Genomic DNA, 12255 nt, shown 5'->3' with positions numbered 1-12255 from the left:
GTGTGTGTGTGTGTGTGTGTGTGTGTGTGTGTGTGTGTGTGTGTGTGTCAGAGAGACAGACAGAGAGACAGAGACAGACAGAGAGACAGACAGAGAGACAGAGACAGAGTATGTTGTGAAAATTATACTTTGTATTTTCCAGCTATTGATTAAGCTGTCTTTCCTATTTCTTACTTTACCATGAGTTAAAGAGTTTGGCTTCTCAACCTCCGGGAATACCATGCAGTCTCAGAATATGAGATTTTAGAGGCTGAAACTAACCTGGTAGAAGTTCAAATCCATCTTTTATCTTTTAGATAAAAGCCTTTGAAATCCTTTTAGTGTGAAGTTATCAGCAGGCTTGATTCTCATATAACCTCATTACCAACCCCAGGATTATTCAGAATGCATGGAGAGCCATGCTCTGTGGCTAAAACCCAGTTTTGATCAGTGCTCTAGCTCAGTGATAAGCCACACGTGGCTCACCTGGTTCTGCTTGGGAAATTCCATCTGCTCACCCCAGCACACCCTTGGAGATCACAGATCACCATACATATCGAAGACACTCATAAAAGGTGCAGTGGTGAAACCACTTCAGCTTTATTTGAGCATTTCAAAACCATATTTAACTGCAGAGCCTTTTTCTACGTTAGCATTTCACTCAAGACCCACCTAGGGCCTTTGGAAGTTAAAAAGTGGAGTGGATGCCCCGAGCGAGGAACTGCTGTTCAGAGTTAAGGTATCTCCTGTGAGAGGTGATAGCTGTTCTTAACATATCTTTGTTTTATCAGTCACACATGATGGTATTTAAGAGAAAATTCTTTCCCAGGATTTTCAGTGATCTTCCCTCACCATGGAATGGCAAAAATTAACTTATCAGATGCTAGGGTTTTGTACATTTTCCTGAAAGAAAAAAAAAAGGATATTTCAATCAGTTGAGTTTGAAGGAATAAACTTCCCATTAGTAAATTAACAAGAAAAATATGAAGAAAATGAAGTCAGTCGTATCCACTTCACCAGTTGTTATCTTAAGGCTTATTTCAGACAACATCATTCATTACTTGAGGGGCAAACCTAGTTTTCCCAGCCTGAAGTCTATAATGATTTACTTATTCCATCTGGGTGTGATGTTAACTGTGTGCATTTACATTTTGAGCTGCACAGCCTCTGGCAGCCGCCCAAGTTGCCTGAGTGATGCAGGAACAGGAGATAAGAACATTCCTGCTTTTATTGCTTTCTACAACATTTGAAGTTGCAGTGGGAGTGGGAAAGGTGTACATACCCATCACAGCCGTAAATGTCCTTCGTCTGATGCCAAAGTAAGCTCTTAGGTCTCTGGTCTTTGTTTGTTAAAGTCTGCCAAACAGAGGCAGATGAGAAACCATCCTCCCCTTCATCCAATAGCCAATCACCTCCACCTTAAACTAGAAGCTAGGGCTTAGGGATGGAGGGCACAGGGTGGAGGTGGAGGGGTTACCAGGTGTTCACCCCCAGATGACCTCACTTAGCCTAATCCCAGAGAACTCCACAGGACCTTGAGCAGACTGGAGACTGCCTCAGTCTGACTCCAGGAAACAATTCCAGTGCATTGTGGGAGCAGCACTCCAGAGAGAGAATAAACATCCGCAGCAGTGTCACCCTGGGAAAGGAGATGCCATTGGTCAGATTCAGAGGTGATTTTTACATACCTGTGAGGTCAGCATGTCTAGGAAGACATTTAACACCCCCCTCCCCAAGTCTGCATTTTTTCAGATGGTTTAATGTGGTCTGTATTAGCTCATTCTTGGGACCTAATATCTTAGGCTTTCGTCTTTGAACATTAGCTCTTTGGTTAAAAGATGCCAAAATCATGACAGAATCTGATGGGGGAGGTTTTATTGCTTAATAAATAACACCATAGAAGATCATAATTCCATATTAGCAACTAAGTACCCCAAATGTATAAAGCCTGCAGAGTTAGAGCCAAGATATGGATGAAAAACAGCTCAGTGACACTTCCTAAGAATTATTCATTCTCTTGGGATATAGAGGTGGGACTGGAGCATTCTGCTGCATGCTGCCTGCAGGCCATAAATAATTACATCGACAATACCATTTTTCTTACTTCTTAAAATCTCTCTGGAATTCTGGAAGAAACCTTAAGTTTTCTCCTCAAGATAAAGAAGAATTCTAGACTTCCATAGTGGCCATCATCTACCAGAGAGGCATGGAAACCGGAGTAGGAGAAATGGTTCACCAGATTTGGAGACCTATCATGTTGGTCAGTCTCTGAACAGTCTCAGTCTGGCTATTTTCGTGGCCAAGTTCATTCTTTTGTGGAGAACCATTTTTACCAAGCAAAATGTATCCATTTCTAATTTTTCTGATGTGATATGGGCATAACATCACACATGCACACCAGCTATAATCTCCCATCTTCTGAAAGCCTGTTGTTACACACCCCAAGTTTTCTTTGAGCTCACTCTTCCAAATCTGCTTGAAAATAATCCCTGTGGCTCTCACTACCAGAAGCAGCTGTCCTCTGAAGCACTCACCCCCTAAAGATAAAAATAAGATCAATGGCAAAGTGTGTGGAAAGGCAGTTATGCCTTTGTGTCTTGGTTTAAGGGATTATGATGGGCAGAGAGACCAGTGTTCTGCAGAAGGCCATTGCTCTGCCATGGCAAAGTGGATCTTAGCATGGAGGTTGTTTCCACCCTGTGTGCTGCCGTACCTTCCTGGGAGTCACCTTGGTAGAGGATGGCAGACTCTCAGGATCGTTCTTCTGAGAGCAAGAAACAAACTTATTTTGATAACTTTCTGAAAAGTGAAAGTTCATCTCATTATTGGGATCCTGGGCTAGAAAACATCTTTATTGGTGTCTGAGCCATTTGATGATTTGGCCCCTGTAAACATTGTCTGGTGAATATATTTAGAGCATTCATGTAAAATTAATTTCAGGGGCATCCAGGAAAACAGCCCTGCTATGTTCTTTTCAGTCAGGCCGGGCTTGCACTTTCCATCTCAATTAAGGCTTATTTTCTCTTGGCAGACACCAGATACTGCTACACTCAGCACACCATGGAAGTCACAGGAAACAGCATCTCTGTCACCAAGCGTTGTGTCCCACTGGAGGAGTGCTTATCCACAGGCTGCAGAGACTCGGAGCATGAAGGCTACAAGGTCTGGGAAAACATTAGCCCTCACTGCCCTTACCGGATTCTTCAGTGTTCATGAGAAGATTACTTAGGCTGCCTCACTGTCTTTACACGGCCATGAAAATGTGCCCGCTTTCCTGTTTGCTTTAGAAGAATGCCAGTGTATAGCAGAGCAAATGACAAGCAGATGGAGTGTCTAAGCACATGCAAAGAGGATGCTGAAGACTATCATAAGCCTCTCTTTAGAGCCCTGAAAGGAGAGGGTCAGGGACTACTCCTACACATCTTGGTAGAGCATGACAGACACTCCAAGTCACCCAACCAAGAAAGCAGGCAGCAGTATATTCTGATAACTTTCTGCAGAGTGAGGATGCATGATGTTATTGGGGTCCCAGTTTAAGGAACTTCTCCACTGGCACCTGAGTCATCTGATAGGTGATAAGAAAGCCATTGTCTTGTGGATGTGTACCCCTTAAACTTCAGCTGGTACCTGTACACAGAACATTCTATATAAAATGAGCTTTGGGGGCATCTAAGAAGGAGAATATAAAGACACCATCACTGTATATCTCTGCAGTCCTGCTGTTCCAGCAGTGGGCCCACACTGACTGGATGGTTTTGTCACTCTTTGGCCTTTATGTGACATCTGCCCACCTGTCAGGCCACTTCCCTAGGGTTGAGGGAAACTCCCTCTCTTCAATACCCTGGAACAGCACTGTCACCTGGGGATGCTTTCAATTTTTAAGCTGCAGAAACAATTCTTAAACAACTTCTCAAGTCCACTAAGAATTAAATTTTAAAATGTCATCTGCCTACTTGTTACTACTTCAAAGAAAGGCCAAACCAAGGTTGTTGGCTAACCCTTCCAGCAGCTGGGCTCAGCTCGAAAGCATTAGTGTGATTTTTTTTTAAACCAAGAGAAGCACTGAAAATCCAAAGATGTCTCAGTTGCTTGAGTCAGTACAGCTAGTAAGAGAGAGATGGGTTGAAAGTCAAACTCATCTTTGACCCTTCGGGTCTCGTCTCTCTGTGCTATGCTATTTCGGGACTCACGTTGATCGTGGCTAAATGTTTAAATCTGTCCTGACTAGTAATTAGATTGGCTAATAACCACCTTATGAGTCTGATTCATTGAGGATCTTGTTAAAATTAAGATTCTAGTTCCCCAAGTGCTGGGTAAGGTGTAAGATTCTGCATTGTCAATAAGCCCCAACTGGTCTTGAGGCTGCTGGTCAATACAGTGTGTAGCCATGGCCCAAAATAACTTCTGTCAATAAACCATTAGGTTCACTTCTTTTATACAGTTCAAGAGTAAAGCAGTAGAAAGCAAGGGTAATTGAACAAATGAGAACCCTTCTAATGTTTCCCATGCAGGAGAATGGAGTTAACCATAGCTGTAGTTCTAATGAAGGTGAGCGTTGAGTTTCACAGGACCCAAGGCATTGCCACTTCATCCTCACTGTGAAAATCTCAGAGGAAGTTTTACCCTCTTAACAGTGACTTCCTGCTGTCAGGAAGAGCTTATTGGAGGGAAGAAGGCAAGTTTCACAGTCCCCATGTCAGAGGTAGAAAAACCAGTATCTCAGAGGACTGGGAAGCCTCGCAGCTACAGGTGAGGGGCCCTGAAATTTGGGCTGGACCTTTCCATTTTGAGCATGTTGCTTCCAGATGGGATATTGTTCTTGCCCTTCATGAAAGTCAGACAGTGTTCCTTTCCTAGAGAAGACTGTTCTCATTTGCCAGGAGGGAGACTGTTCCTCCCAGTATTCGACCTCTTTCTGAAACAGGCCAGTTTCTCCTCACCTTTTGTTTTCTTTTTTCCTTTTAGATCTGCACCTCCTGCTGTGAAGGAAATATCTGTAATCTACCGCTCCCTCGAAATGAAACTGATGCCACATTTGCCACCACATCACCTATAAATCAGACGAATGGGCATTCACACTGTGTGTCAGTGATTGTGTCCTGCTTGTGGGTGTGGCTGGGACTCACCTTGTAGCAACCCTCTCCACCAAATGTAGATGAGCCCTGTGGATTTCTCCATGGCCCATAGTCATGCATGAGTCATTGGTTTGGCAGTAGTGGCACAATGCAACCACAGCACCCCCAGACATCATCACGGACAGATGTCACCGAAGCCAGCCATTACCATTACCACGAAGAGCAAACATTGCTTCTCTGCTCTCATTTTCAGCCTAACCACAATCTCATCTGAGTCAGCCTGTCCCCCAGTATAGACCCTGATTTCTATACCACAAGCCTGTGAGTTTGCTCCAAGCAAGAGTTCTGCACTTATTAATGTCTGGGGTTCTTGCTTCAGAATCCATGCATGAGCTGCAGGAGGCCCTGGGCCCTCTGAGGAGTAAGCTATGGATGCAGGAGATATTTATTCTTTTCAGGAAAAGAGTAAAGAACCATTGGCTTAATTGCAATCACACCTGCACCTATAGCTTTAGAAGTTTAAAACGTTAAATCCGAAGTAAATGGAATAGTTTCTTTGAGATTCTGATGGAGTCCTCGAAAGAGTTGAAAGAACTTTGCTCAATTTAATTTCACCAGTCTTCTTATCTTAACATTGGGAAACATGTTCCTTCTGCTCTTTGTAGAAGATAAAAAAAGGCAATTATAAAAGTTTGTTGTATTTGTAGGAGTGAAAAGAGAAAGCTCTCCTCCAACTTGATGAAATTAGCATCCACAAGATGACGTTATCCCTTCTTATAACTGGACAGATTGGCCTTGACTCGGGAACTAATTATGCTTCCCGAGTTCCTGGATTCCAACTGGACCAGTAACATCTAAAAAGTTGCTAAATGGATAGGATTATTTTCTCCAGGTGTTGCATTCTATTCAGATATAGCTGATCTAGTCAGAGGACTTCAGAATAAAAGGAAGCTCTGTGGAGGTTAGTCTTAGCTCATTTTGAAGGCTCAGAAAAGGCTAAGCAAAATTCTTTCTTTCCACAGTATTTACTGCCAAAGAGCTGTCTCCTTCCACAACCACAGTGACTTTAAAGAGAAAGTTCTGAGTTAACTTCTCATTAGATCAATAAGATAAGAACACGTAGGTGCTAGGATGAGAAAAAGGTGGATTGTAAGTAGTATGGTGGCTTAAGTAGTAGGTTTTCTTTCTCTCAGCTACTGTTTTTGAAGAAGAAAAGGTTTTCATTGTCCTTCGTGTATTTTTTAACCTGAGAAATTATGTTTGTTTTCTTCTCCCATGTAAATTCTTTAAATGACATTTATTTTTGTATGGTATAAACTGAAAACTATATTTCAAAAGAATTATTTCTTTTTTTTCTGATCAAAATATCAGTTAGAATACTTGCTTTCAACAGCAGTAGGGATTGTCATCATTCCTGTCCATGGGAAGTTATCTGTGATCTTCGTACTGATGCTGAGAAAGTCACTGTGCTACGAACAGGAGTTGTGCATTTTCCTCAAGGCTTTGACTCATTGCCTCCCCAGAAGTGTTGCCTAAGAAATGTTAGTGTAGAGATCATCACTGATATGACTGTCTTTGCAGGGCTGTGGGGTGTGTCCACAGGGAACTTGGTGGAGCCATGTCTTGAAGAGGTCAATAATGTTAAAATATATCTGCCCTGCACAAGGAACTTTAGCTCAAATGAGACCCCCCCCCCCTCAGGGACCAAATCTGAACTGATGGCAGAAACTCTGATGCAAATCATTGAAGTTGTATCACACAGCCTTAATGATGAGTTTGGCAGGTGTATCAATTTCTTACTTGTAACTGTGAGTGGGAGAGCAGGAGAGAAAGACCTGTAATAAGCACCTCTTACGTGCCCGGCACTTTCCTAAGCACTTTACATAGTTAGGCCATATAACCCTACATCAATTCTGTAAGAACAGAACATATTGATGTGTACAAATGAAGGTCCCAAGGCTCAAAGAAGTTTGATAAATGAAGCCTTTTCCTTCAGATTTAGTTTATGTGAGATGTGACATGTTTGGAAAAAAAAACAGGGGTGGGGGGGATGGAATTTTCAGCTAGGAAAACCTTTAGGCCTGACTTCATGGGAATTTCCCCATCTTATCATGTAGAACATATCCTGCTTCTCAGGATGACATTTGCATGTGTCCCCAGTTGTCACTTTTTCTTTGGGGAGTAAAGTTATAGCTTCCGTATTTATCCTCTGGTAAAGAGAGGAGATAGTTGACCTTGCATCTAAAGATGCTATAAGACAGTGAGAATTTGATGTTGTACATGTCTACAAGTACCATTTTTGTTTTGTTTTGTTTTGTTTTATGGTGCATGGTCACATTCTGCTGACATTTGCCAAGTCTGCATGCAATCTGAACAAGAGACAAGGGACTGACCACACGAGAGCCTCCCTGGCTGGTTTTCAGGGATTGGGTTTTCAAGGGTACAGACTGGGATGTAAATGCAGCCATTGTACACATGTGCTGCACACATCCGTAATGCCTTTCAAAGTGTCTTTTTAATTCTTTTAAAAGAATATGGATTTGCTCACCACCCCCAGCCTCAAGAGGCCAAGGAGGGACCATTCATGTAGAAGGTCCAGGACGAGTTACCCATGTGACTGTTGTCACTTTAAACGTTACAGTAAACCTCACCATTGGTGATGGCTTAAAATGCAAAGAGCCATGATGTGTATATTAACCTATGTTCTACATATTTATTTTTAGACTTTCTTCAACATCCATGTTAGTATGGGATTAATGCCTAAATGTAAATATTGTACACTTTGTAAATCAATGAATAAAGATTTTAAGTGTGTTTCATTAGGTTTCTTCCTGCAAGTGTGTATGTCAATGATTAATATATCAGGTTATGTCAAGGTATGGGCTTAGCAACACAGTGGGTTTCCTTCTATCGCCCACTTTCCAAGTATGTCAGGAAATACACACAGGAAAAATAACTTATCCCAAACGATTCATACAGATGATAAGTGCTCCAAAAATCAAAGGAGAGATTGTCAAACTTTTCAATATGGTCTATAGTTTTCCTTGAACATTTTATTGCTAAATCAAAAACCATGGGTGTGGTGTGTGTGTGTGTGTGTGTGTGTGTGTGTGTGTGTGTGTATAGCATTCTATTAACTTTATTTTAAAATTCTACTCTATTCTTAAGATGAATAATTGAATAATTATAATAGAAAAGTTTGCCTCTGTTGGTTTCTTCTGGAATGGGAAGAAATCCTGGAATCATATATACACATATAATATGTATTTATATGATACATCTATTATATTTTTCTTATAGAAATAGACTGAAAGAGAGCTTGAAAATCTTCAGCCTGAGTGTGCCACCTGTTTCCTTAAAATGGTGTACCTTGCAATTTCCAAGAAAATTAATCTTTTTCTTGGAGTTAGAGGTGATCTTGCTGTTAGGTATGGGGTCAGTGGTGTGATTGGTGGTCCTTACTAGCACAGAGTGGAGATAGCACTTAATCCTGAGCTCCTGTGTATTGAATGTAAATGGCACAAAAAACAGACTATGTATACTGAGGTCAGGAGTTTAAAAGGATCCTGTCAAATATAAATATAAAAGAGTTAAATTTCACATTTCATCTCTAACAGAGTCATACGATTTTATACATGTCATAAAATTTAGAGGACACCAGTATGTCAATTCAGCAGTCTTGTTTTGTCTGTCCTGTAGAGTCTTTGATATGAAATAATTAAAAAACACTAACAAATGTTTTGACTGAATTTCCTTGAATTCATCTTTTAGAATGAAATGTTGGAAAATGTTTGGGCATCTCTTACTGATTCCATTCTCGGTGTCATTGAGAAAATGTAACCTTGGAGACTGAGTTCCTATTACAGTAGCACAGCCTCTTGGGGCAGGACTATGGCATAGATAAGAAGCTGGGAATACTCCGAGGATCTACTGGAAAAAAAAATACATATCTTAATACACACACACACACATAAAACGTTTCTCAGCAAAATTTGTCTGACAAACCAATAAGAATTTTCAAAATGTCCTTCCTTTTTATTTTTAAATTTAATCTAAAAATTATTACTGTGTTTCAGTGTATGAAGTGTGTGTGCGTTTGCAAGCATGTGAGTACACACACATGTCTGTGTGCACGTGTTGGCTTGTGTGTGGAAGTGCGAGGATAACTTTTGGGAGTTGGTTCTTTCCTTCCAATAGAGATCAGAGAACACATTTCAGGAGTCCTATTCTTTCATGATTGGTTCCGATTTGTGAAGCATGAGATGTTACCCACTGAGCAATCCTGCCAGTTCCTAAAATGAACTTCATTCTCATCAGTTACTCACCCATGACCTCCTCTGTTGACAAATCTGTATCTTACCTTTTGCAAATAGCAGGTGTTGGAATTAGCTGAGTATAAATTTTTGTTGTGTTATTTCAAGTTGAAATTTAAAATTCAGTGTCTGAGAAATTGCTTCTTAAGGGTCCTCCTTTTGCTTCTCCTAATGTCAATACTGACTTTTTTGTAGGTTTTTAATCTTCAAAACACTTTGAAGTGCTCTGTGCATTACTTCTATTGATCAACACAAACACATTTACTTCTTGAAAGCTACAGCTTGGCTGTGTTCAAAGAAGGTCACACTGGCAGTTCATCTTAAAAGACTGATTTCTCTGTTCCATACATGTCCCCAGGATGACATGCATGATGCCTCCTCCTTTCTCTAGCAGTTTTACTAGAAAGCTACTGTTCAGGTTGCTGAGTTGAAGGTGGAAGGATCTTTAGAAAACATCTGGTCTACCTGCTTTGTTTTCTGTGAATGTGAAAAGAACCACAGAGAACTCAGACCATTTATCACTAGAGACACTGCATGACTGTGTTAAGGATTAAATTCTGCCAAATATCCCTTTTGGGATGTCTGGAGTAATTAAGCACAGAAACAGGAAGCAGTTTGGGAGTGCCCTTTTACTTTGGCTGTAGATTGGGAGGTGCTATGGGTATCACCAAGGCAGGGAATGGCAGGTAACATGGAAAACTTCCTATAAGAAACCCAGGAAGCCTACACCTGACCTATATAGATCCAAATACAGCCAACCATCAGACTGAGCCTGGCAACCCCAATGGAAGAGCAAGGGGGAAGGACTGAAGGAGCTGAAGGGGATTGCAACCCCATAGGAAGAACAATATCAACTAACTGGACCACCCAGAGCTCCCAGAAATAAAACCACTAACCACAGAGTATACACGGAGGAATCCATGGCTCCAGATACATATACAGCAGAGGATGGCCTTATCTGACATCAGTGGGAGGGGAAACCCTTGGTCCTGGGGAGGCTTGATTCCTCAGCATAAGGGGATACTGAAGCTGTGATGTAGGAGTGGGTGAGTGGGTGGAAGAGCACCATCATAGAGGCGAAAAGGAGGGAGAGAGGGAGGATAGGCTAGTGGGAGGGGTGGTGGAGGGATAACTGGGAAGGAGATATTTGAAATGTAAGTGAATAAAATGATTAATAAAAAAAGGAAAAATGAAATATTCAGAGAATCACTTTCAGACTCTTGCACTAAAAAACGAAGGGTAATCTGGGGAAATTAGACACTATCATTTAGTAGGATATAGTTTTTTTCAGGGGGTTACTGTATATCTCAAATTATAAACAATCTGCACCTAGATTTCAGGCCTCCACTGACATCTCCCCTTGAAAAGATGCCAGGAATTGTGTTGTCAAATTATGGAAAGTGCATCCATAAAGAAGTCTATTGAGTGTAGGCGTGAGGAACAAAGCACCCCCAGAGTCACCCAGGAGGCAAACGGAAGAGCTAAAAATAAGTCACAGCCTCAGTAAACCCATTCATATTTGAGGAGAATCAATGCAATGAGTAGATCCTTCTCTATCTACAGAGATGCCTGACTGTTGGGGCAGAGTTTGCTCCAGAGTCTGGACACATCTGTCTTTTCAGCTGTGTTTCCAGGGTAAAAACCTCTCGGCTGACTAGGCTTGGCACCCGCCCAACTTCTCCTAGCAGTGAGGCAGGATGGAACGTCTTGCAGCCTGAACATGATGTGAGCAGATGAGTAGCTCGGGGAGAGAGATCACATCCAGTGCTTTGTGCTGGGATTCTTTGGTGAAATGTGCTGATTGGCCACTGAAGGAGAGCACATTTGGACTTCCTCATGAATCAGCATGGCTTGGTCTAGCTTGGCTCTCTGGTGAGTGTCAGTAGCAGGCTGAACCATAGCTTTAAAGATTTTTAAATACTTGAAGAGTTGGACCTGTCCCTGACTTTAAATTGTTGTGTTTATGACTCTGTGAATATTTTGTCACTGACTTAAATACCAGTGTTCTGTGTAGAATCATACCCTCCTTGACATTGGACTGGCCAAGACCACCATGAAATTCAAAATCATACCTCCCACAAACAAAACAAAACAATCCACACAACAACAGCAACATCAAATATGGAAATTATATTGGAATTAATTATTTAGTAGACTAGTATGGTGTGTCTAGCCTAGGCTATAATTGAGGTTGCTAATAGCAGCCAGAATTGAGACACCAGCTTCATTTTGGAGGTTTGAGAACACTCTCCTGTTCTCAAATGATATCAAATCCAAAAGAAAACCCTGTTATACTGAGAGCTAACTTGTAGCATAGGTGTTGAAACATAGATGCTGTACTTTAGGACAGCTATGAGGTCAGTCTTGGGACAAGATGATCGTTAACTGTAGATAAATATAACTTGAAAATGAATCTGGACTATTCTTCACCAAGGCTGTTCCATGATTATGATCAATCATCCCTGATGGTTATTTAGCCCTTCATGCCTAATGGCTTACAGCTGCCCATCAGCATCCATTAGGGCCTATCATTGTCTGATGTTTAAAGCTCCCTAGAGCAAGTAATCTAGCTGACTCAGAGGTACCACAGTGTAACTTGTAGCATCATTTGTAACCCAAGAAAGTGGGATACTGAGAGCTCTCACCTCAATAACACTGGAGCACTAAAGCAATTGGAATCTACTTTGAACCAGCCTCCAGATTTCCTGTTCAGTGGCTGTACCCACTAAACAACAGGGAAGAGAATGACTGCCCCAAACTGTCAGGTTGTTATTGTATTCAGTCAATGGAAAGCTGCTTTTGAGCATGACTCTGGATGTGTTCTCTTTAAGATTCTTCAGCCTGGTAGCCAGGGCACTGTATTCGTGGTACTTATATAAGCAAATGAT

General features: G+C 41.5%; 1 protein-coding gene across 1 annotated transcript in view; it reads left to right on the top strand.

Moving 5' to 3' along the window:
* Lypd6 (LY6/PLAUR domain containing 6) overlaps positions 1-5112 on the top strand; it is a 24086-nt gene extending 18974 nt beyond the window's left edge. The window contains exons 3-4 of the mRNA XM_028769335.1: positions 3011-3141; positions 4945-5112. Of these exons, the coding sequence (XP_028625168.1) occupies positions 3011-3141; positions 4945-5112 (299 nt within the window). The remainder of the gene's footprint in view (positions 1-3010; positions 3142-4944) is intronic.
* Positions 5113-12255: the final 7143 nt, after the last annotated feature.

This window comes from Grammomys surdaster, unplaced genomic scaffold (assembly GCF_004785775.1).
Source record: "Grammomys surdaster isolate TR1022 unplaced genomic scaffold, NIH_TR_1.0 191, whole genome shotgun sequence".
Lineage (NCBI taxonomy): Eukaryota > Metazoa > Chordata > Mammalia > Rodentia > Muridae > Grammomys > Grammomys surdaster.
Note: the sequence above shows the minus strand (reverse complement) of the source record. Positions and strands in the feature narration are given on the sequence as shown.